The sequence below is a fragment of the Amyelois transitella genome, chromosome 22 (assembly GCF_032362555.1).
Source record: "Amyelois transitella isolate CPQ chromosome 22, ilAmyTran1.1, whole genome shotgun sequence".
NCBI classification, from domain to species: domain Eukaryota; kingdom Metazoa; phylum Arthropoda; class Insecta; order Lepidoptera; family Pyralidae; genus Amyelois; species Amyelois transitella.
This window is the reverse complement of record NC_083525.1, coordinates 5,727,592-5,754,071: the sequence shown is the minus strand read 5'-3', so window position 1 is coordinate 5,754,071 and position 26,480 is coordinate 5,727,592. Positions and strand designations below refer to the sequence as shown.

The 26,480-nt window shown below is 36.2% G+C and overlaps 2 protein-coding genes across 3 annotated transcripts in view; one reads left to right on the top strand and one right to left on the bottom strand.

The window, feature by feature from the left end:
• The window catches only part of LOC106129932 (Fanconi anemia group J protein homolog), a 59,853-nt gene that overhangs the window by 13,480 nt on the left and 19,893 nt on the right, over positions 1-26,480 (bottom strand). For both annotated transcript variants that reach the window (XM_060950643.1, XM_060950644.1), the window contains exons 3-4: positions 9,316-9,447; positions 4,650-4,733 (exon numbers count right to left, since the gene is read on the bottom strand). In XM_060950643.1, the coding sequence (XP_060806626.1) occupies positions 4,650-4,733; positions 9,316-9,447 (216 nt within the window). The remainder of the gene's footprint in view (positions 1-4,649; positions 4,734-9,315; positions 9,448-26,480) is intronic.
• LOC106129933 (fatty acid-binding protein homolog 5) lies at positions 609-4,198 on the top strand. The gene is made up of 4 exons (XM_013328643.2): positions 609-1,043; positions 1,715-1,884; positions 2,796-2,906; positions 3,975-4,198. The coding sequence occupies exons 1-4, from the start codon at positions 971-973 to the stop codon at positions 4,038-4,040; spliced, it is 420 nt and encodes a 139-aa protein (XP_013184097.2). The 5' UTR covers positions 609-970; the 3' UTR covers positions 4,041-4,198.

The window sequence follows — 26,480 nt, the reverse complement described above, 5'->3', positions numbered from 1 at the left end:
GAAAGGAAATTATTGGTTTTGTTTTGAAACAATCCTTAAATTAATTTTCTGTTCTATTCCTTGTATAAATTCGCGGTAGGTACTCCCATATTTAATCCACGTCAAGACTTGAATGACATCAGATAAAAGCAGACGGAAGTACCTACAAGTCACATTGAATTATCAAAAGGTCGTCAATAAGATCAATAACCAATAATGTGCTATCTTTAATTGGAAACAAAGAAAGTAAGTAATTAAATTATGGACTTATCTTTATATCGACTTAATATCACCTGCGCATTAGCTTGAGCGTGTTACCATACCTACATCGTAATATCATACCAATATTTTGCAGAAGATTATTATTGAAGGTGATGATCCAGCAACATATCAATCCTAAATCCGTTTTCGTTGAATGTGGCCTTCGATCGAGGCGAGTTTCTTGCTTATATTGAGTATTAAGTATTACTGAGTATTTTGATTGTCTACCCCACAAAGGAAAATATATGAAGTATGATGGTGAGCAAGTGGTTCTCTGCTACGTTCGGCGATTTTAATATTTACATTTGGTAATATCCTTAGGTATATATTTGTATAGCAAAATTTATTATCGTGGTCGCTGTCGTGAGGTTTCTTTTAAGATTGTAGAACACAGTTGGAGACTGCTTTAAACCTGGATATTGTAACTTAACTTCGGTATTCTTTTGTATTGTAGTACCTATGTTACAACTCCGCCTGACACCTAACCTATAAAGGCTTGTATAAAATTTGTTTTTATTGCGTTGAGCATCTAAGTGCTAAGTGATACATGACATTTGCATATACAAGTATTATCAGTGATAACACTGATTTATCACTAGCAGCCGGTCGAGACTGATAAAGGGCCTAAGATTTTAGTAAAACAGTGGGTGCCTAGGTTGTTAAACGTTATTTTTGTAAAGGAAAAAATACGGTAGAATTGAGAACGTCCTTCTTTATAAATTCGGTTAAAATGGAACAGTTTTTAGGCAGAAAGTATGTGATGACACATTACGAGAATTTTGAAGATTATCTCATTTATATCGGTGAGTAATTGATACCTACATATATTTAGCTTCACTGTTATTTGACTACATCAATCTTGTAAACATATCTCGGAAGTTTATTTATTATCTTAATCTTAAGAAAGTTTTTATCTCGGATTTACTTCATTACTAACATTTTCGCGCGGCTTTGCTTACTTATGTATAGGTATGTTATATTATCATTTGCACTGGGATGGGACCATGAGTTTATTTTTGTAAATATATTTTCTTTTACACGCAAATCCCTACAGAATCATGTCTTTATTCAAAACAATGTAGACAGAGGAAGTGTTTAGACAAAAAATGCTGTATGAGAATAGAGGTTTCAGCCAGATGCCCTTTCTACATGAAGTCATATTGTACAAAGCGTGTTACTGTTTGAGGGTCCACACTTGTAGTTAAAATAGATAAGATACGTAAATACACCACAAGAATAGTGATAGATTGCTAGCCTTATCCCCTAAAGGAAAATCTCGACCTTTTTCTCATCATATGTAATTTAACATGTTGCAATAGAAGAGTATACGCTGGCTGTTTTTTTTTTCGCTACAAGACCACCATGGAAGCACGGTCAATTGGCAAGATATAAAAGTCTATATTGAGAGACCTCCAAAAACCTACATATAATTATTAAAAACCTCGCCACTTTCAGTTAAGATCTCTATTTTCAGGTCTAGGATTCATATCTCGCAAAATAGCACTGAACCTCCGACCAGTGCACAGTCTGACGCGCAATGAAGACGGAACATATCTATACAACATACACACGACACTTTATAACTGGGATATCGTGTTTACTCCTGACATTGAATTCAATGAAAAGAGGCCCGACGGCCAAATAGTAAGAGAATAATTTTTTAAACAAATGTATTTTCACTCTTCCCGGCTCTAGTCCCGGTTGCATCCTTAACTCCCTGGAGAGGAGCCTGGAGAGGAGCCTGGAGTATGCCTTTTACCGTGGTTCCTGGATTGGATGAGTCAGGTTTTTACACGAAGCGACTCCCATCAGACCTTCGCAACCTTTGCAGGTAAACCTAACCCGTATTGGATCCATGGTAAATTAAAATGTATTGTCATTCATTCATTCATATAATGACGTCTATAGAGATACAGAGCCAAGAGTCTATAAAAAAATTGATATGCCCGTACGGCTGTTTGGCTTAATTATAGAATTGAAATTCAAATAGTGGCAGGTTGCTAACCCATCGTTTTTAAGAAGAATCGCAAGTTTATTAGCATACTTACATACATATGGTCACGTCTATATCCCTTGCGGGTTAGACAGAGCCAACAGTCTTGAAAAGTCTGATAGGCCACGTTCAGCTGTTTGGCTTAACGATAGAATTGAGATTCAAATAATGACAGGTTGCTAGCCCATCGCCTAAAAAAGAATTCCAAGTTTGTAAGCCTATCCCTTAGTCGCCTTTTACGACATCCATGGGAAAGAGATGGAGTGGTCCTATTCTTTTTTGTATTGGTGCCGGGAACCACACGGCACGTTTATTAGCATTTCTCTTTATTGACGTTTTCAATTTGCATGGAAAAAGATAAGCAACTGGTGAGCTGGCACATTTTATGGTTTTTCTTCGCCACCAAACCAGCGTGGAATATGTCCCATTTTAATATTATAATTGTTTATCCGTTCAGATTTCTCGAGACTGGTGGCTCTGTTTACCCCGTAAGTGGTAAAGACGTGATTATATTTAAGTATGTATGCTCAACCGTATGTTTAAAAGCTGCACAGTTTTTCAGGTGAGAGCCACAATCACGTTAGAAGACAACATAATGATACACATTCAAAACCATCCGGAGGGGAAACATTCCAAACACGTTATAGAGTTTTATCCGGACAGAAATGTTGTGGTAAATTCAATTGAATTCATATATTCATTAATTCGTATAATCTATAGCCAAAATTCAATTCTATCATTAAGCCAAATAGCTGAACGTGGCCGTTCAGTCTTTTCAAGCCTGTTGGCTCTGTCTACCCCGCAAGGGATATAGACGTGACCATATGTATGTATGTATGTATCTAAAGCCCTTGCGGGGTAGACAGAGCCAGCAGCTTTGAAAGATTCACAGGCCACGTTTAGCTTTGTCTTAGTGCTGGAATTGAAATTCAAATAGTGACAGGTTGTAAGCCAAGCGCCTACAAGAAGAATACCAAGTTTATTAGCCATTCCTTTAGTCGCCTTATACGACATCTACGGGTAAGAGATGGAGTGGTCCTAAAAGTGCCGGGAACCACACGGCACATGGCTCCAATTACATACATACAATTACCGAGACTTAATCTCTTGCGGGATAGATAAAGCCAACAGTCTTGAAAAGACCGTGTGTTTCCCGGCACCAATACAAAAAAGAATAGGACCACTGTAAGTATGTCTTGAAAAGACTGAAAGGCCACGTTCAGCTGTAAGGCTTAAAATTCAACTGGTGATAGTTTTCTAGCCTACCAAGTTTGCGGCAGTAAGACTCCCGTCTTTTGCTCCGTATAAAAACCTGACTTACCCAATCCAGGTTCATGGTCGGTAATACGCGGTGTAACAATATCTTACCTTTAAATACACTGCAGATTTGAAGCAGTTCAATTCAACTTAGGAACACGTAAATATGAGAGAAAATATGCTTCGTCGAAAATCGAGATAAAAATATAAGAAAGATCTCTCGGTGTTGCTTTTTGCCCAAACTTTTAAAGGAACACTGTACCTCAAATGTCAAAAATATTATACTAACTTCTATGTATGTATAAATTTGTTTATGTATGTTGTTCGCGATATTCTTAAACAGAAATGACCCTTTTTTAATGTGTTTTTTTTTATTTAACTCTGTGCCTTTGTGGGTGATGAATGAAGTTATGCCTACCAAGAACATTCTTGTTTTATTTAATATAATATCTATAATATCTATTTTGTTTTATCCTTTTTACAGACAACTACTGCTCGGGGATTCAATAAAACAGTAATAAGACACTACGAATTGGTAAGAGAAGATTGATTTCGATGTGAAGGAATATTCCAGAAAACGAGCGTATCTTGCCCCAGATGAAGGAGAACTCTGTTTAACATTCTGTGTTTAACATTCTGTTTTTAAATCTGTTGGATTAAAATGTATGGCTTGAAAATTTTGTAAATAAACGTATTTAAAAAACATAAGTAATGTTTATTTTTCAATTTATTTATGAAATACAAACACATATACCTTTAAGTAATACATATATACTTTAGTGGGTAGACAGAAACAATATTTGCAAGATCTACGCTGTATGGCTTAAAATGATGGAATATACTCGTAGAGACAGGTTCCTAGACCATCGCCTAAAATAATCCCCAAGTTTATAAGCCAGTTCCATAACTCGGTTTTGGAATCTGTGCGGGTATTTAAGCTGCTTTACCAGCAGTATTTTATTCTTTGTTGCCAAATCAGCATGGAAGTTAATATTTTAGTTATAAGGAGATAGACCTTTATTGCAAAATAAGAGTTGCCTATGTGATAGAGAACCTCAAATACTCTTTTCTGATTCACTTTATTAAAGTACTTTCCTGTTTGATAAATTATAAATATGATAAAGATAAGTATACCTACATAAGAAAAATACCTACGCACCTTTTTGGAACCATTGAGTTTGCGCACCGTCACCGCCGCCACGTCCATACGTCTCGTTGGGTTTGTCGTAAATGCTTTTTTCACCTGAAATACATAACATCATATACATTTAAGGTACATACAAATATGATAATAAAATATATTTTAAATAAACTTAATAATAAGCTTACAAAGTTTGGATTGAAGGCGTAAACACAAGAAATCATCATGTAGGTAAATTAAGTTTGGTTGCTTTTTAGGCATATCTTAGTCTGTTTATGAGAAACCGTTCTGTACTCTAGTTTAAGTAACATTATAGACTTAACATATATTCAATAATGAATTGGTACCGATTTAATATTCCGTTGGTCAGCCCAGAGCCGATCATAGCGAAAATTAAGTCTGCTGAATATTTAACCAAAAAGGGAGTTCCTAACATGATTACAGCAAATAATTGATTGCAAAGGCCGCCTCCCCGTGGCTCAGCAATTAGGCACTATTAAACGAACGTTTGAATAATCAAATTCCGCAAACCTAATCCCATATCGACTTTCACTCAACATGGATGGAGCAGGGCTAACAACCCAGAACATTCTCTCTGGGGCACTTTCCAAAACACGATTCCCTATTCCATTAGACCCTCTCGAAGTTATCTCGCGTTATTTACATCGCCTGACCGTACCATCTTATGTAGTCGACCCCTTATGTGGCGCCCCCCTGGGGTGTATATAAGTGAGCATCGTGGGTCGTGTGACGCGGTGCAGAAGGGTGGGTTTGGCTAGGCCGTCGGGTGTGAGTGGTAGGTAGGGGGGGGGTCGGTGTCGCGGTGTCGTCGTCATGGCAACGCGGCGCCCGGACGCCGGATCCCGACGCCCGCAGTGTCGGTTGCCGCGCCCGCGCCCCGCCGCACAAGTGACACGCGCTGCGAAAAAGCACAACCACCCAGCTTGTAGGGCGAGCATGTCTTCCTTTCAAAAAGGGATTTCGGGAAATTTCTTTGTTTTTCGTACTTATATCGTAGTTAGGCCTCATAAGAACAGCCCAGCGAATTATTTGGCATTTCTCTGCAGCAGGACACATACCGCGTAGAATAGATATTTGACGGAACAGTATTCCAATTTCTTTGAATATGAAAAACAAGTACCCGTATTGTTAAGGTTGCAAAAAGATAATGCAGCAGCGGCCAAAGTGAATTAATCAATAAAAGTTCATAAAATAACATACCTACATTCATCTACTCAACTTTTACTTTATGACTACATACTTTAATTTTTTCTTCCCCTGAATATAAATTAATTTTATACGTACCTACATTTGTATTTTTTGACAAAAAGAAATATCAGATTGTAAAACCGTTACCGTTTTTAACGACTATACCTACTTCTGAATTTAATTTTTTTTATTTTATTATTAAGTAGTATAGAAACCCAATTGTATACAACACGAAATCGTAATCCTTGATTTTACGTCTCTAACTAACACAAAAACATAAAAAAAGAATTCCACGACTTATCATCATCATGGACATCGCCTAGCCTCCCCCTAGTCGGGTCGATGTGGCGTTAGGGAGGGGGCTCGCACCTTTTGTTTAGGGCCCCCTGCCCCCTTCATTTACTCACGGCTCGCCCTCAATGCTGTTTGCAAACGGTTTAGGTGCCTAAATGTAGAGGAAAATGTCACGTTTTCACTTTTTGCATTTCCTCAAAGCATGTAGTAATGTAGAAGCTTTCTAGATAGATAGATATCAGTTTAGCGTGAAATTCAAAAGGAATGGTTTAGCGTGAAGATATTCCAGATAATTTACAAGAAATATATTATTTTAAAATACAACTACTACTAATATACTCAAAGCCTAAGACTTTTTCTAGTAGGTATACTTATCATCTGAAATAAGATCAACGTAAAGAAATATTCGACCTGCAAAAATATCCTAAGCTAACAATTTCTACCAATTTTATTATGAACCGACTTTCGTTTTCTTTAAAATAAGAGTGAGTGTGTTCACTAAGTAATAATAAATGAATTGAATTAGTCATTTTCCTCATCTAATGGATCAATTCATATCATCAATACTATCTTATTGGTATGTACTTACTTAAGTACTAACAATAGGTAGATAAGGAAACTCTTTTTTACTACATTTATTTAAACTTTTACAAAATATGTATATCTTATCCGTAACTAGCTGTGCCCGCGACTTCCTCCGCGTGGAATAGTTATTTCCATTGTTTCTTTGCGCCTTATAGTTACAGCCCGATGTTACATAGCCTAAAACCTTCCTCAATAAATGGTCTATTCAACGCAAAAAGAATTTTTGAAATTCAAACCATTAGTTCCTGAGATTAGCGCGTTCAAACAAACAAACAAACTCTTCAGCTTTATAATATTAGTATAGATTATCGATTGCGAAGTTAATTTAACTGAGTCATAGGTACTGTACAGCTTAACTAAATACCTTTTATTAATTTATGGAATAAACATGTCACAATTAGCAACACGAAATTACAAAGTCGCAAACCACTCAACGAATTTTAATGCAGTTTTTAATGTTTTTCCAGACAATTTATTCCCATAGGTTTACGGAAGTAACTAAAAAGTATAAAAAAATCTTTAAAAAACACGAGACCCTGGCACTGCCCCATACAGAGCTAACAGTTTTAAAAAACAGTCGGAGGCCACATTCAGCTGAATGTTGATATAAGTGAATTATAAAAATATATCATTAAAACTAAATTATAAGTAAGTTTTGTCATTGCAATATTATGCCCTTCCAAAATTTCAGCCTACCTCGCTTTGTGCAAAAATTCCCAGTTTCATCGATCGCGTGGTTGACGCGCCGGGTGTCGGGCCCCGCCTACTATTCGCGCCAAAGGTGATGATTGGTCGAGCACACACACGCACACCGCTACAGCTTGAAATGTTAATCTCTTTATAGGCTTTGCATGATTCTCGGTATGAAATTTCTCAGGTTTCTCTAATACAACCGAGTCAGCTAGTCTTTACCTCGTTTGTCGATCAGACAAGACATCAAAGTCCCTATTACCTTAAATTCCAAAGTGATAATATTTTGTGATTTTCTCTGTCCTACGTATAACGATTACATTCTTACAATGCAATAACTCTTTATTGCACCACAATAAATTACAGCAATTCACAAGCTAAGCGAAACCTTCGGAGTTTTAGATGGAGATAGTAGTGTTTTATCGTTTAGAAAGGCGCCCAGGCTCAGATAAGTACTTAATATTTTTAAGAAATTTGGCCAAATTTTTTCAAAATCGGTTTAGTAGTTTACATTCATACAAATCCCTAATTGTATCAATAGAATAATTAAGCAGAGAATCAAGCAACGTAAGGTAAGTTCCATAGAAGCGTTTTCTTCGAAATATAAGCTGCACCCCTACACGCAATATAAAAGTCGATATCGACAAAAGGAATCTCATTCTTAATTCAAACACGTATGATTAAAAAAAATGTGTAATACTCGTAATAAAAAGGCGGTCACACAATACGGAACGATTCACCCATGCAACCCGGCCAACACCGGTTCTCTCACAAAAACTGATCACACTCCGACAAGAGGCAGATGCGCACACTTGCGACAAACAAAAACATTCGTACTACTAATTTTACACGAAAGGTAAAAATACAAAATAACGTGATACTAGAGATAGCGTACTGTTCTATATTATAGGTCCTGAAGCGAAATGTCTGTGGATGTAAAAGAGAATATGCGAATAGAGAAAGAGATAGGTAAGTACGGAGTTTGCGTTTACCAAACCATTAAACAGTGCTAAGTATAATGTATCTAAACGTAAAATCTTTAACTCAATCGTGACATCGTATGAAATATGAAAATCTTTAACATTACTAGCTTACTATTTGCCTACATAATTGTGCTATGAGGCTTTATAGCACAGCACAATCATTATTTCTACAAACTGCCAACTAAGCAAACAGTAGAAAGACCTTTTGACTGAAAATATATAATGGATATAAGCAATTGAGAATTAGTAAATAAATATCTTTGCTTCGGCTTTCTACGGCAGCGCCGCACTTCTACACCATCAATGTTCTATGGTCACGGTTGTAAAGCCGTTTTGTTCCCAAATGATCGACAGATCTGATAATTTGAATATGTAAAGGCATTGGTGCGTAATCGCCCGTGTACGTTTGCGTAGATTTGTGTTGTTAAACGACGGCTTTTAAATTACTAGTCCGCTTTTGGGCTTCAGAAGTTACTAGTGTTGTTTATCATAATATATATAGGTACTTATACGTATATGATATAATTTCGGTCACATTGTGTCCAGTGTTATTAATAGATGAAAATTACAATGTGTGAAAGTTAGAAACTTGCGACATGATATTGCTCGCGGTAATTACTAAAAACATACATATATGGCGTCAATTAAATACCATCATCATCCTGGCGTTAGACCCAGTTGCGTCTTCGTCTCTTTGAAGAGAAGCCTGAGGTCCGCCTTTGACTTAGCATGATACACTTTTTTACGATAGTTGTTGGAACAACTATCAATTAAACAAGAGGTGAACCTCTAAAATAGAACATATATACATATATAATCACGTCTATATACCGTGGAGGATAGACATAGCCAACAGTCTTGAAAAGAATGATAGGCCACGATCATAGTGATTTTAAAAGAATGAATTTGCACAAATTAAGTACCGAACACAGTCCTGGTGAAGTTCTCGAAGGGCACCTTTTCTGGGCTTCCGATTACCGTAGCGGCTCCTTCCACCAAGCCCAGCTCGGGATGGCGAGAGAAGTACTCTTGCGCCGTCAACGCGGCTAGCCGACCTGAAAAAGACATTATACCATCATATATTTGACGGCCTTTGTGGCGCAGCGGTAGTACGCTTGTCTGTGACACCGGAGGTCCCGGGTTCGAATCCCGGCTAGGCCATGATGAGAAAAGAACTTTTTCTGATTGGCTTGGGTCTTGGATGTTTATCTATATAAGTATTTATTATAAAATATAGTTTCGTTGAGTTAGTATCTCGTCACACAAGTTTCGAACTTAGTTCGAGGCTAACTCAATCTGTGTAATTTGTCCCGTATATATTTATTTATTTATATTTTCCATTAAGCGAGGCTCTTGCAGTGAGAGAAAATAACGTGAGGAAACTGGATGTGTAACCATGATTTTATATGGGTTAGATTCTTCTGCAAAGGTTAGAGCGGTCAGACCAGAGTAACTTCGTGTAAGAACCTGACTCGCCCAATCCAGGATCATGGTTATAGGCGCGCCTCGGCTTTTCTCTCCATACAGCACACAGATGATGTAGAATAGAAAACAGAAATCGAATTAAATACAAAAAATGGGAGATAAAGAACTGATGGTTGTGGATGTGGCCAAATAAAAAAGCACTAATTTCATTGGAATTTAATGGACACGCTTAATTTTTTTAAGAATGGAGTATCATATACAGTCTTCGCACATGTGGCTTCCAGTACCTATGGCCAAGATATTATTTATAAAATTTTGCAAATAAATCGACTTGGAGAAGAAAAGGAGAAGGCAATAAGGGAAGTCTTTGAATGAAAGGCAATATATTTTAGTACTGTGGTGTATTTTACTATTAGCTAAATAATTATAATGTGTGTATGGTTTCCGGCACTATAGTATTTCTATTCTCCACTCCATATCTTTCTCATCTCTGGAAGTCGTAAAAGGCGACTAAGGCTTAAAAATTTGGGATTCCTCATGAAAGCGATGGGCCCGTCACTATTTGAATTTCAATTCCATCATAAAGCCATACAGCTGAACGTGGTCTTTCAGTCTTCTTAGGAATTTGGGCTCTGTCTACTCTTGTGATATAGAATTAATTGAATTATATGCGTATGTATTTAGTAGTAAAAATACTTCTGATCATGCTTTTAAAGCGGACGGGTAGGCAGAGTCTTATATGCATCTTCCACAGGCCACGATCCCTGCGTACTCCTTACGTTTCACTTTTATGGAAATTTTCATGTAACGTTTTATATCTTTATAGTCGAGATTTATAGCCAGACACGCCTAGGCATTTAAAAAAATACTATGCCATGGCACAAAAGTTACAGGTGATAAAATACAAAATAAAACAACGACATTTATTACGATTTTTCTACAGGCACGCGAGTTTGAGTTACAAATGCAGAAAACAGTTCTAGATCACTAGACCTGATAACGGAATAAAAAGTACATTTGCAATAAAAATGCAAGCCGTGCTCCCAATAATTTGTTTGACATTTCGTTACGACCTCTCAGCCATTTAAATGTTCATTTGATGTGTAGAATTGCTGTAAAAAAATGTAAAATACAGCTGCTTTATTGTATTAATATGTGATAGTTACTCGGCATACAAATAGAGGCTGAAACTTTCTTTACTCTGGTGAACTTATTAAATTTAACTGTTCTGTATAAATATATATTTCATGAAAAATATTTTGGATACAAAGGGCTCTTGTTTGTTACCCGACTGCAAGAATATGATGATGATTGTAGATCAAGCTAAAGAAGTATGCAGGGATTGCAACAATTGGGAAGATGATCTCTACAAATCGTAGACCAATCAAGGAGTCGTGATTTTATGTAGGTATATATGTATTTTCCTTATTTATTGTCTAATGTCATATGAAAACATCGAATGCGTTACGGAAAATTTCATATTTCCAAAAACAGCCATCGGAAACCGCTAAACGCCCCCTCGCCCTGCCAACACAAAGAACTGTGAAATCCGTGCAATTTGTACCCTCGGCTCTTGGCGTCTACGTATATACTTATCGATTTATCGCAAACACGAGGCTGTGTTTTAAAAAAGTCACGGTTTGCACGGAGAAGAGGCTTCAGGCCTTCCCGTCTCGAGTCATACGGTTCAATTTCTGTTGATCTCAAATAGGTGTATAGGATTTCTCGGTTCGGTGGCGGTGTGTAAAAATGCCGTCTTGTCGTAGGCACGCCGCCCCACCCCTGGCGACATTTTTACCAGGGGGCGGAGGGGGCCACCCGGGACGCTCCCGTCATTTCGTTGTCATCCAGGGGCTCTCCTTTTTGCGCGATCACGGCGCGAGCGTCGGCGTCGACAATGCTGTTCAGTATTTTTATTCTTTTCGAGGAGGAAATACGAAAAAAATCCGTAGAGAAAATGACGAACAATGCCGCCCTTCGGCGAGATTACCGCCATCAGAAAATGAATGCTTTGTTAGATCCGTCGAGCGTCGGAATGTTTTCAGTTGTTACATTAGTCTTGTCGTTTCCATTAGGCGGGGCTTAGCCGGCCATGAAAACTTGCCGAATAGGGCGTCCCACAATATTTCAATTTCGAAATTAAAATCTTATTCTAATCTTTATTTTTTTCCTTTAAGCCTTTCTCACCATATTTCTAATAAAACTTAAATAACATTTATGTAAAGAACAAATTAAGAACTATGACATTATATTTATAACGAAATGGTTGTTATTAACGAAACGTAATGCTCATAAAGGCTTCACAAGATCGAAGTTCTGATAATAAAGGTTCTCAATACTTATCCGATCGTCAAAACTTTGGCATATATTTTTACGGCATGAGTCACTTACACTTTCTTTAGCAGACCCCTAGTCTTGACAACAAAAAAATAAAGTATTAAATACATTGTAATTGGCATCTTCAACCGAATAAAATCTTACTTCCACCACCAATATTCCTCTTCGGTTCTACCGCCACTCACAAAGCTATGGTTTTTTAGCTATAACCGATACGGTTGGCGGCCGGGCACCGCCAAAGATTTAGCCGTATGAGCATCGCATTACATCGCGGCTTTTAGTCGCACTCTTTTTCAAAACGATGAAAAGACCTTAGCCCTCAGACTATCTTTGATCAAGTACCGCTTATTAGCGTTTTGTTTTTAGTGGTGCCTTACGCGTTTTGTTTCTTTTTCAAATGTCTTAAACTTCATGGCCAAGATTAGAGATTCAAATTGCGGTGGCTTGATCTTGATAAGTGAAAAAGGGAGATATACGTAGATGAGAGAGTTCCCAAAAATAAAGTTAAATTGCAAGTAATTTGTTGTTGTTACTCAGTCTAGGTAGCCTTAATGTAGCTTTCCAGTAATTATGTTTTTTGTAAAATGTTGACAGGCAGAGCATGCGATTAAGTACCGTATTTGTCTGTTATAACTTATAACTCATGTTCACGTTCTAAAATCATGCAGTTGTATAGGTACCCTTATTGTTATAAAACTCTTTTTGTAGTACGGTCTCTATCTTTTTGATTAAGTACTTACTCAATGAAAAGTAAAATTTAATATTAGATTCAATAATAAATTCCATTTTACTATTTCCAACATCAAGATTAAAAAAAGGCATTTTTCTAGGCATTTGATGGGATCATAATCTAACAATTTAAGTGTTTCCAACCACACGACTATTAGTGACGTGACGAATGAAATTTAAAAATCTGATATCGATTGGCGTGTTAGCAGACTGTTATCGAAAAGCTATATTCGTTTTTAATACAGAATAGTGTGAGAACAGAATGAACACCTTTAGGAGTTTCTTATTTATCCAAACCTAACCTATTCTAGTTTTCATTCGTGTTTTTCAAGTTTCCTGACATAATCGTTTGAATGTCTTTAAAATACTATAGAATAAAGCCTGTGGCTGTAGCTAAAGCAATATAATACACAATTTTTTAAATTGACCGATGGCGTAAATGCAGAAAAATAAGTAAAATTAGGAGGAGTATACACACTATACACGTAGTGAGCTTTAACTCACTACGTGTATAGTGTTCATATATGTACATTCAAACGATTATGTCAGGAAACGTGAAAAACGAAAATTTTGTTTTTTTTTTCAGAAATAAGCTACGAACATACTCCGAACCGAACCCGGATTTATCTATCTAAGCATCCTAATATTGCATTGAGATGATCATTTTGCGGATTGTTTTCACAATGCCAAAGCCTCGGGAAGAGTAGGTTATTCTACACGTTCATTATTTTGTATTGTCGTGATACGGACAACCCTTTATCTAGATCGCGAGAGGGGGTGACGTCGCCAGAGCCACTCCGCATTTCATTACCACAAAAATTATTCAATTATTCATCGTTCGGATGTCGTTACTGCCGATGACAGATTAAAAATGTTTCTATGGCGACTGTGTTGTCGATACTTTAGTGAAATCTTGTGAACGTAGCAGAAACACTATATACCTACAGATTTGTTTCACTATACTCAGTTTCGGATAACAGTAAAAGCTCCATGTAAAAAATATAGGATTTTGAAGTAGAGCGATCGAGTTAGCTCTGGGGCTTTTGACTGTTTTCGGCAAATAAGTATAGGCATTGCGGTAGCGGTAATACCTACGTAGGTACTGCTACCATAATAATAGGTAAACGAAAACTGACAAAATGATTCCCCGCTGGTCAGTCAAAGTTAGGGCGATATTATTAATATTGTGTAGAACCATAGCTAGGTATCGTCTGATTTATGATTAAACCTTCCCTTTTTAAAATTACATTTGACAGTTCTTGAAGGCATCCTAGATTCCTGTCTCTTTCTTCTTGTATGTAAGCTTCTTGCTTGTAAAAATTTCTGTGACACCTTATCTTTGACTGTTACGATTTTTGGTCCTCAGAAATGTAGATTTTAGGTAGATTCATGCCTAGAAATGAAGAAATTATTCAAGTGTTTACACGACGCAAGAGTGAAATAATTTCAAACATTCATACTTTTGCATTTACAATTATAGTATGACGTGAAAAACGATGTAATGACCTAATCATAAATAACGAAGATTCTTGCTCGCTTTCTTACAAATAAACATAAGCCTCAAACTCATTCAAAACGGAACAAAGGCGCCAACTAGAAAATTGATAACCAATAATTTTAGAACAATCATAACTCAATTGATCGAGAACAAAAGGCCACCTTCGTATAAAGGTAAGGAAATAGCCAGTTTCAGCACAAAAGGGAATAATATTAGCCTGTAGCCGTCGACAAAAGCGCTTTGAGGCCTCGTAAAAAGCGGATGTGTCAATAATTAACTGTGTGATTCGGGAGCTCGCCTCCGGCCATCGATTGCACGGTTCCCGGGTCGAGTTTATGAAAAAAATATAACGAACATGTATTGTAGTAGCACAAAGGGCGAAAATAACGCTCGGAGCCAGCGGTTTGTTTTGTTGTCTGTGATGGGGTGAAAAATATTACACCCCCGGGCGTAACGCCTATGTGTGTGACGTATGTAGTTTAGGTATAGAGTTGACAACGATGAGACTGGCTATTTAGAGGGTTGACAGACAGATGTGTAGTTGTAGATTTTGCATATGTATATGAATTTATATTTGCCCGCGTATATCTTTATATGTATGAGATTTTGAGGCTGTTATTTTCATATTACCGAAACAAAGTATATTATATTACTACAAGCCTGCAGATTTTAAGTAAACTAAGCAAACGAGACATTTCCTCCTGGAACACTTCACAATCCCATGCCGCGTCATCACATCGTCACCCCAGTTGCATATCTCGCAACAAATCCGTATCAATAGGACCCCACGCACAATTCGAACCCCCTGGAGGATCAGGAAATTCATCTCGCTAATCCACCGGGCGCTGTGAATAGTAAAAGTGATGGGTCTATTCATTTCACGAGCGTTCCCCCTCACTGGGAGGTAGGATAGGAGGCGAGGGTGGGTCGAGAGCGCTAAAATTTAATAAAGCCGAGCCATGGACAGCCCCGATTAATTACGCACAAGAGGCTAGTAATGATACCTATCTACGCTCCTCTGTAAATAGGGACGCGTGACTTAGTTTGTCGGTAATATATTATTCATACGATGTTATGATGCAAAGCTTTATTTGTAATAGAACTCGTACAGTGATGCAAGTAACTACTGTAAAAGATTTGCAAAGCTACAAAAAGAAATAAAATACAAGGGAATTAATTTAAAAACTGATGTTTTTTGTCTAGTTACCTGCACAATTGCACATTCATAATTTTGTTTAGTATAAAAAAGTGAATTCAGTGAAAATCAATGCTAAAGACTAACCTCAGAGCTCGAATTCTTGAGTACAGTAAGATATTATTGAACAACTAGAGTATGCCCGCTGATGCCCGCCCAACTAGGGTCCCCCCGCATACGTAAATCGAAAAATCCCGTAAATTGGTTGCCAAATTCCAAATCTACTTCACCTCGGTTTAGGCTGTGCGTTGATACGTCAATCGATCAGTCAGTGATTTCTTAAAAAAAGCCTTTAAAGTAAACGCTCCATCTGGGCGCGCGTTCTATTACGAAGCAGTTAATATACTCTATGACTATTCATGATTGAGTTTGTATCGCATATTCAGCCGGCTGCCATTTTGATTTTGAATTATACATATACAGGCCGGATGCTGTGAGAAACTCACACCTGTTCTGCTGGATTAGCGGTTTTGCTTGCTCTTGTGATGATAGATAACATTGCCGAGGTATTTACATACATAATTTGGGAGTTAAGCGAGGTGAGTAATCGTGGATTTATTATGAAATGCTCTGCTTGTAGTGGAGGCATGTTTGTTTCAGAGTTAACGATTTTGAAAACGGTATTTTGGTATTTTCTTAATCTATCTATCTATCTTAACGAATGATCAAAATAATATTTACAATAAGTGTGATTGTTCAATAAAAATATTCAAACTTATATTACCTACGTTAGTTCTTACAATATTCTATATGTTCTAGTTATATCAAATTGATAGCAGAAGTAGTAACCTACAATACAGTGTCGGTAATACGAGGGTGAAGAAATTTTCCATACTAAAAAAAATTATTAAATAAAGGCATCACATCATTATAAAGGGATGCTTGAAAGTATGATGCTATAAAGCGCCATGCTCGTCAAACGACGTGAGTATTACTATCTACCAAAAACAAAGTATAAAATCTCAAACACATAAAAATTTATTTTTTCAAACCTTCCCTAGTCTCGAGTTGTTCATTACCATCGTTACTTTCCACTCGTACATTTCCCTTGGAATATTTCTAAAAATGGAAGCTAATAACTGCCAGGAAAAAGGGGTAAAACCTCATTCTGCATGTCACAGGTTCTCGAGAGCCTCCACTCGCACGCACTTTCTTTACTGAAACACTAGTTGCACACTGGGCTAGTCATATGGCGAGTTCACTTTACTGGTTATTAGTTTGTGCAGTACCTAGTATCTTCGATTTTCAAAGGACTATTTCGATTCCATCACTAATATTCTTAAAATGAGGCTCAAGTTATACGTAAATAATAAAGAGTTAGTATAAAGTAGTTGGTAGTGATAGTATCAAAGAATAACAAAATCATAATGGGCTTTCTTGGCATTTCCTTTATTCGTGAAGCTGCACAGTTTTAAAACAATTGAAGAAACTGTAACAATATGAACTACATTAGAACCTTGAGAGGATATAAAGAGGCTAGGCACACGCTCGTCGCAGGCGTAGGCAGGCAGCGTAGGTGCTTAGCTAACTTTTGTAGCGCTGTTTACATTATTTTATTTCACCCCCCATTCAGGGGGTTTGTTTTAAGTACCTACAATATATTTGTATTTATATTATGGTGTTTCTTAAGTTTTAAGAGTTCATTGGAGCCTCGAGAAAAGGTTTCAGGTTAAGTAGGGACTTAATTTTAAAAGTAAGAAGCACCTTGTCGAAAAACATGTTTGCATGAAACGTTATCAAAATACCTCTCCTAAGTCAGTTGTTAATAATTATTATTAATTTAGTAGCTTGGCCTTTTTTTTTTGTTAGTTTCGCTCGCTTCGCAAGTACTTGTCAATGCACACTCGATTCTATCATATTCGTTTTCGCTTGTTCGCCATTCAATTACAACTTTTTACTATAATGTTTTCTAAATAATGTAGAAGTCGTAAGTATTAATATAATTACATCTTTTGTCGGTTTCGCTCGCGTCCCATGTGAACGCTAATCTACGCTCAAGTGTTTCACATTCGCTCGCATAGGTACCATTCATTTATTGCATTAATTTAACTTTGTTTTATATCTGCTCAGTTGTTAATAAGGAATACATACATACATACATACATATCGTCACGTCTATATCCCTTGCGGGGCAGACAGAGCCAACAGTCTTGAAAAGACTGAATGGCCACGTTCAGCTATTTGGCTTAATGATAGAATTGAGATTCAAATAGTGACAGGTTACCAGCCGATCGCCTAAAAAAGAATCCTAAGTTTGTAAGCCTATCCCTTAGTCGCCTTTTACGACATCCATGGGAAAGAGATGGAGCGGTCCTATTCTTTTTTGTATTGGTGCCGGGAACCACACGGCGGCAATAAGGAATAATAATACGTATTGAATTCGTTCGTACACTACGCAAGTACTACACCTTTTCTAGATTACGCTGACGTTCCAATTGGCCGGTAATCCACGCTCAAGTGTTTCACATTCGTCCTCTCTTCATTCGCCTCAGGAACTGCGTCACTTTAAACTTGGTTTAGTGTGGAGCAAGTCAACGCCGGAAAGCGTTTTCTTATTATAGCGGCGGAGAAAAGGTGCTTGTTTGAGATTTTTTTAAATATCTTAATGTAAAGGATGGCCAAGAAAGTGGCAAATTCCACTTCTACGCATGATTCGCTACTACGCACCAACCTATCGGTTATACGCATCATGAGTGCGGTGTGTTGCTTTTGCGTTGGCTTTTTACTACAAATTTTCTTAGTGTCCTTTTAAAGTGATGGAATTATTGACTCCAAGATCTTTGAAAGAAAATTTTCAATTTCCAAAAAAATTTACACCAGAAGCCCTGTCTGAGACATAATAGTGAAAGTAAATTAAGGGATTAACAGTGAATTGCAATTTATAAGACACTGACAGGCAATGAATCAAAAACAAAGCAAATATCAAATAGATCTGATGAATAGAAATTATTGTAAACAATATGCGCGTTACATTCATAAAATAAAGCTGGCAGCACACTCACTCATAGGCCGCATCTCGAGCTTTACCGTCGTCGTCGTAATTGGCGCTCGAGTGGCAATTAGCGGCCACTCGGCGCTTCGTCGCTCGACTCGCGTTTCTGAACGCTACCTTACCTCCCTTGTTATTCAAATTCAGGCTTGTTCAGAGTTTAAACTTCTGTTCATATATGTGAAATGTGACAAGGGTGCAAAAATCGGCAGCAAATTAGATTCATGAATGCTGGGTGGATGCCCATTTATGTTTCCTTTTTTAGACATGTTTCTTATTATTAATAAAAAATGATAGTACTTTTCTTAGAAAATTAATTTGATGATCATGCCTACTTGACACTTTCTTGAACACAATGTGACTGTTAACCTGGAGGAATATCTAGTGAAGATAACGTCTCTGTCAATGTCGCTAGTGATGGCGGTAAGCTAGCATGGCTGTATCGAGGTCTTCAATAATTGAATTCCGAGGAGGGTGCCCGGGCGACTGGATGTCCGACCCTAAGCCTGGCATTAATTGCCGGAATCAATTCGTCCCCTTGAATTAAGGGTTTCACAGTATCGTCTTTGCGGATATGTGATACTAAGGTTGTTTATTTTCAATAAATACTCACGTTACTCTTAACAAAGGTCTAGAGAGTTAAAGAGGAACATCTTTATCGTTTGGTATTCTATTCTGTGGTCAACAGTCCAACTGAGTAAACTTTGCTCAGATGGGACTGTTGGGGGGTTATGTAAGTATCTTCTGGAAGTCTAATCAATTTACCTGTAAAGTTTCTTAATATTTAAGTCGCAGTTTCAATATTTTCTTAAACTGATTAAAGTCGGCATATATTACCAGAATCAATTCGTCCCTTTGAATTAGTTTCACAGTATCTTCTTTGCGGATTTTATATATGATACCTACCAAGGTAGTTTATTTTAAATAAATTCTCACGTTATTCAATCTTAACAAAGGGTCAGTAGAAGGAGATTAGGGAATTTATTTCAAATCAAATCGATTCTGGAATAGGTAGTTTGATAATGTTTGGTGATATAAACTTTGATTAAAATTAAGTTTACTTAGCGTAAGTATAGTGGATTAAAAAAAATACAAGGTATTTTTGAGAACTGTATAATTTTTTTGGGAAAATATCTATGTTAGAAGTTCAGACTTATTAATAGTATTGTAATTCGTAAGACATTATTATTTACTTACATATAATATGAATTTATTTATTTTATACCTTTCTCATTTACATATATCGATTTTCGAAATCGATTCAGGTGAAGCGTACCTGTAATCAACAGCATGGTCACAAAAATATCACTTTCACGTATCGCATTGCATATCCATTTCATATACGAGCTATTGCGTCGCACGATCGCGACACCGGAGGGTGTTACCCACACCCCTATGTCAGCTACATACACCCTTGCTACGACAGCTGTTCGCTCCGCCAAAAGAGGAACGCTGCGATTCTCGACTTTACAAGGAGGTCATACGTGTGTGTTGTATCGAGATAATGCTTTGGCCGTATACGAGGCTTTCTTTGCCATTGTGTATACATAGAGGGCGCGCCCCTCGCTGTCGCCGAACAAACATGGCGGCGGCTAACGAGGTTTTTGCGAGCGGCTCTCGTGAGCGATTTCGCGCCTAATTTGGACGTTTCGCTTCGCGTTGAGTGTTTTACTTTATTTAGATTTTCATGTGAGCGAGCGATGAAAGGTAATTTAGTAAGTAACAGAGTTATTTAGTGCGCCAATTTGCGCTGTTTGTGTTAGCATGGAATTCGTATTCCATTTAAATTCGAGTAAGAGCAAATCGTAATAATCTATGTCAAGTAAGATACTCCATACCTAGCCTACCTACCTGTTATATTTTTATTCCGAAAAAAGCAAGACTGACTTTTATGCCATCATTTATCAAAAAGAAAGAGAAATGGTCTACTAGTGCTGTTGATAATAACGGCCACTGATGGATTATACCATTGGAATGATCAAAAATTCAGTAAACAAGAGTATCTTGAAGAGGCAGGTATTATTATATTAAGCGAGAACAGATAAAAGTAAAGTACAATGGTTAAGTTAGTTTTTCTCTAGTTTGAAACATACCTATAGAGCTAAATATGACATCATCACTACATTATCATAAAGTCCTATTATTCTCTGTCTGTATGTATGCGCTAATCCCGGATAGCTGTAAACGGATTTTGTTCCTGTTTGAAATGTTGGAAAGAGGGTTTTCTAAGGAAGATTTATATCTATAAATGCTATCCGTGACAAGCAGAGGCGGATTGCTAGCAACTCGTAAATACAAAAAAATTGGATTGGCCATGATGCCAGAAATAAACTGAAATGAAGTCTGGACGAAATTTTAATTTTGCACACAGAAGCACATCAATGATACCTACACCTAACGGGTTGACATATACCTAAGTCCAATACGTAGCAGAACTAAGTTTTGTTATCAGCCTCCCTGCCGGGCCCCGGGTGCGGTCGAGTAATCGCCCTCGGCGCTAATATTGTCTCTTGTCTCTCCGTCCGTCCGACGCTAACTGTACCTACATATGTGTATGTAGTGTAGCTGGCAGTTTTATTTCTAGTAGCCACATATTGTGTTGCTTAATAAAACGATAATTTGCTTTATTCAATTGATTGATAGTTGTGCGTCTGTTTCAATTACGAGTATTATTATGGCAATGCTTTGGCGCCTTTGGCGGCATGTCAAATTATAAGGCATCCATACATAGTGCAGAATCTAGACTATATATTGCATATTGTGTGTTAGGATTGTTAGACAGAACCCGGGAATAAAAGTTCAAATCGTTCCTTGAAGAAAATTTTATACGTAACGTATAAACGTTCGGTAAATAAATGCCTGAAAACAATACTTAGTGAAAACGGCATGAAAACCCGTTGCGTAGTTTAAAAGAAAGCTTAGAAAAACAGAGGCGAAGGGCGATATTCGTTGAGAATTTCCAGAACCCAGAAAAACCTCTTCAAAATGTTGTGAATAAAACTTGAACAGAAATCATTCAATCCCCAATGAATGAATTTTTGATAACAAAAACCAACTTAACAAACGGATGGCAATGTTGAGCTCTTACCAGAAATTAATGATCTCTAATAACTTTACCAGCAAAACACGGGTATAATGAAATTTTCAGTTATAAAGATTTAAAACAGCTCAATTTAAAATGGCGTTGCCGAGGAGTAAGATCGACAAAGAGTTTCGTTAAAAAGAGCAATGGGTTCTAACAAAACATTATTAAATCTCATTTGAGAGGGAGTAAAGATATTTTGAACATTATTGTGTCTATTGTTGTGAATTGTTGGGTTGCTTTAGCACCTTTTCATTGAAATATACTTCGGGATTAATTTCATGCTTGTTAAAGTTTTGCGATTATTATTCTGACGTCCAATTTTACACTATTGAAATTATAATCCTGTTCGATATTGGATCACGCACTTCTGTATATTATAATATTCTCAAATGTATCCTTGAACCTTGGCACAGTTTTACTAGGTATGTTAGAAGTAATAAAATAACACAAAATATTAATGTTGTTCAAGTGAATTTTAGGAATATTTTGTGACAAAGGATAAACACAACAATTGCGGCATTTATAGTATCATATTATAGACAGAAACACAATCGGCAAGTATCATTGTCGGATCTTTTCCAAGCGATTAGGCTCAGGCAAATGCATACAATGGCGAAAATAGGATAGAAATGTCAAAATACAATCTCTGGCGACAATCTTAAATATTGCAAACCCAAAACTACAAATAAACTATGCCAAATTGACCATTCTGACTGGGGAATAAGGTTTGATGCAAATGAAAACCATGTTTGTGATTGTAGATGCGACACAAAAGGACTTATGTCATGTAACACTAGAACTTGTGCCGATATTGCGATTTTTTGTTGCAAAAAGAATTTAATCGCACAGTTTGTTCAACAATGAATGTAAGGCATTCAATGGTGACATTAGAAAACAGGAAGCCATTTATTGTATTTGGAATTGCTCAATTTCTTAAGCATACGGAATCTATGGATCTGACAATATCTTTGCATTCAAGTAAAGAGTATTGATTTTTAAATTGATGATGATTTTAAGTTAACGCCTTATCCTTATAGTAAGCACACCGAACATTGTGTACCTTAGGTACTATTTTCTGTGTTTTACACCAAGACAACAATTAGAAGAAACTTAAGAATGACTTTAAGGAACAATTTCTATATTGACCCGTGTTATGGACTAAGCGAAGAAAAAGAGACCTCAAAGAGGCTAGGGCGAAGAATGCTGGAAGTAGGTATAGATAATATGTTGGTAGATATAATATTTATTTATTTATTTCTGTAATTTAAACTAACTTTTGACATTCTAGTGGGACTTTTAATTTTTCACCACATTTAATTTCGCTGGTCTAATCAGCCAATGATGGAAATTAAAAATGAGAAAAATATAACATACTTACAACACGCACACCTCTTTCCCGGGTGAGTTGGCAGAAACTTCGTGGATTTCGACGACTTTCCGTTGCCACGATCAATGGCTTTTTTCTTTGCTTCACTCACAATCATTAATCAAAATATAATAATAAAAAAAACAGTAAAGTTACGAACAGTCACAAGGACTGGACACTTATCGACCCCGATAAATTGAATAAATCTTGCCACTCCATAGCTTGAGACTACAATGGCGGCAGAAGCGTCTTGGCCGCAAATAAATTGGCCCTCTGTTACCCCAAGGGGATTTCTGGATTAAACTCTATTAAGTCTCGAAAACTATTGGAGCACCTATTGTAGTCGCGTCGGCTATTGACGACCATTGTGTGACAAACAGGTATTTGTTGAAATGGAATCAATGTTTGCAATCCTTCAAACATCCGAGTTTTTAATCTTGTCAGTGATTGATTTTAATCTTGTGAGTGTAAAAGGCTTGTTGATATAAGTATTAATGGAATTGGTAATCTTTCTGTGTAGTATGTTTTTAGTAGTATAGAAACTATTGGAGTTATATCGAACTGTACGCTAACGCCGTAGGCTCTATAAAAAGACACAAAAGTATTTCTTTTCATAGGTTTGTAAGTATTAACTGTGTATTTACAAGTTTTTGATACTCGTAGCTAGCGTCTGTCTAGTTTCAATTGAAAAATCCTTTCATCAGTATTGTTATACTTTAAACAATTTTTTGTTTAATTTTATAACAAATTGTTTTTCAAAGCATACGGTACTTAGTTGTTTTTATTTTAATAGGTTATTTATATGTGCCGTGTGGTTCCCGGCACCAATACAAAAAAGAATGGGACCACTCAATCTCTTTCCTATGGATGTCGTAAAAGGCGACTAAGGGATAGGCTTACATACTTGAGATTCTTTTTTAGGCAATGGGCTAGCAACCTGTCACTATTTGAATCTCAATTCTATCTTAAAGCCAAATAGCTGAACGTGGCCTATCAGTCTTTACAAGACTGTTGGCTCTGTCTAACCCGCAAGGGATATAGACGTGATTATATGTATGTATGTATGTATGTTATTTATATTTTTGATTTAACACCTTTATTGTTTAAATTTGAAAATCACTTACATCGTAATCTTTGTTTACTTTCACCAAATCTTCAACAACGAATTTTTATATTTTCTTTACCTATTGTTACCTTCCAATTAATTTAATTGCGTCTCTGTTCGCATTGATATAAGTTATGGCCCTTCTGAAAGCAGGAAATTGATTCGTCGCCGACCCTTGATGTCAGTCACACTCAGTCTGAGGACTGAAGGGCTTAGTAAGTGGACGGGAGACATCACTATGTACTTACTTAAGTACCTTGGATTTATAGTTAAATAAGTACCTAAGGTTTTACTTATAAACAGAAGAAATGTATACTTACCCGGATAACATACTCAAAAGATTTTATTTTGTAATTTTTACGCAAACAAGAACCTAAAAATCCAAGTATGGATTTTACTTATTTATATTATAATATGTAATGTAACATAAGTAAACACTAGCACCCTGCCCCGGTCCTCACTAGTAGGATTTATATTATTTATATTAACCTTTCTTTTGAATCATTCTATCTATTAAATAAACTGCACCAAACTCCGTTGCGTTGTGCAGTTTTAAAGATCTAAGTAGGTATAAATACAGACATAGCGTCAGAAGCGGGAACTTTTCTTTAGGATTTTAACTTTATTCTATAATTATAATATGTTTGTTTTTCATTTAGCACATTTTGGAGGCAACAAGAAATGGCTTTAGTTTGATCAAGCCTTTTCCATTTTGCCCTAATTTAATTTTTTTTAACGGTAACCTTTTTATTTGGAGCCGTACGTATTTCATCTGTACCTAGAATTTATCTTTCTTCTTCCCTTAATTTTTATAAATTTTCCTACAGTAAATATGTAGGTAAAATATGAACCCTGTTGGGCATCGCAATTTTAAAATAATATGGAACGGCGGGCAGGATTATGTCGGCTATTATGTTGAATATAACAAAAATAAAAAAGAATTGTACTATATTTGGACCTAATAAGTAATTTAAAATTAATATTATTTATAAGATGTATTTAATGGATAAAATGATATATAACAATAAAAAAATAATTTTAATGTCAATATTTCTATCGTTAAAAAACTCGTCCAGTAGGTATATAGTAGTAGCATTTATCGGCGAAAAGTAGTTTTAAGTTTTTAATAAATAAGTTTACTTTTTCTACTTTTCTTATGAATAGTATTTTGATTAGTATGGCATTAAAGATTTTTGTAGTCATCGCTAATCGCTAATGGACCAGAATTTTAGATTACCTACCAGTTATAGCTAGGTCTTATTAATTATTTTTTTTGTCTTGTGGGATAACGCCGCGGTTTATATTATCTACATTTGTTGTAGAATTCTGGACTTTTTCTTACGACTTTACTTTTGCCTCCAAAATATTGAGGATAAAGTCAAAATTTTTAGGCCATGAAAGTTTGTTTTGCAGGTATCTGTCCCTTTAACATTATTTAGTATCCGAATACATTTTTTCTGTAGGATAAAAAGTTTATCTGCGTCAGTGCTATTTCCCCAGAGAACAATTCCGTATATTAACCACGAGAATGCATCTGCATAATAGGCTGTTAGGGCAGTGATTTTGTTTGTCGTTTTTACTACGCTTTTATTAGCTTGGGTTGTATGTATGTATGTATGTATGTATGTATGTATGTATGTAACGGAATCTTTGAGCTTAATTTTCACTGATTTCTAAACGTCTGATCAACTTGAAACTTTGCACACGTATCAAGGACCGATGACAATGCAATATTTTGATAAGAGTTTCTCATTATCCTTATTAAAACTGCCAGGATTAATAAATTCATTTTTAGATCCTTCGTATGAGAGTAAGAGAGACAGAGATAGCACCAGTGCCAGTAATCTCCATACAAGAAACCAAGAAGTTCTGACGTATAAGGAGTCCAAAAAGAGATGTAATATATTTCCATATAATGTTACTATTAACCTGAGGTTTTTTATTTCATCGCATCGCTCCATTTAGAATTACCATTAGAAACAATAGTAGAATTAGTAGAATATTTTAAAACAATAAAAAATATATAAGTAATAAAACAAAAGTAATAAATGAAAATTGAACAACTAAATTTACAACAATACAAGAATAAAGTTACTACCTACAGAACTTTGCGATATTTAATACGTATTTAACATATTAATGCGATTCTTGAATTAACATTATGTAACTTTTGCATATTTATAATAGCAACACTGTAATACTCGCTTGGAAAATGAGTGACAGTTTGTTTATTTATGTAAAATAAGTTTTGCAGTAAGTTTTGAATTCGATTCTAACACCTGTAAACTTTCTTTCTGTTTTTTTACCGGTGCCTGTGTATTTACCTATTTGCACTTTGTTTTGTGCTGATAACTTGTCG

Coding starts and splice junctions, on each gene's coding strand:
- LOC106129933 (XM_013328643.2), top strand. CDS start 971: ATGGAACAGTTTTTAGGCAGAAAGTATGTGATGACACATTACGAGAAT. Junction 1,885..2,795: donor AGAGGCCCGACGGCCAAATA/GTAAGAGAATAA, acceptor ACAGTTTTTCAG/GTGAGAGCCACAATCACGTT. Junction 2,907..3,974: donor ATCCGGACAGAAATGTTGTG/GTAAATTCAATT, acceptor TCCTTTTTACAG/ACAACTACTGCTCGGGGATT.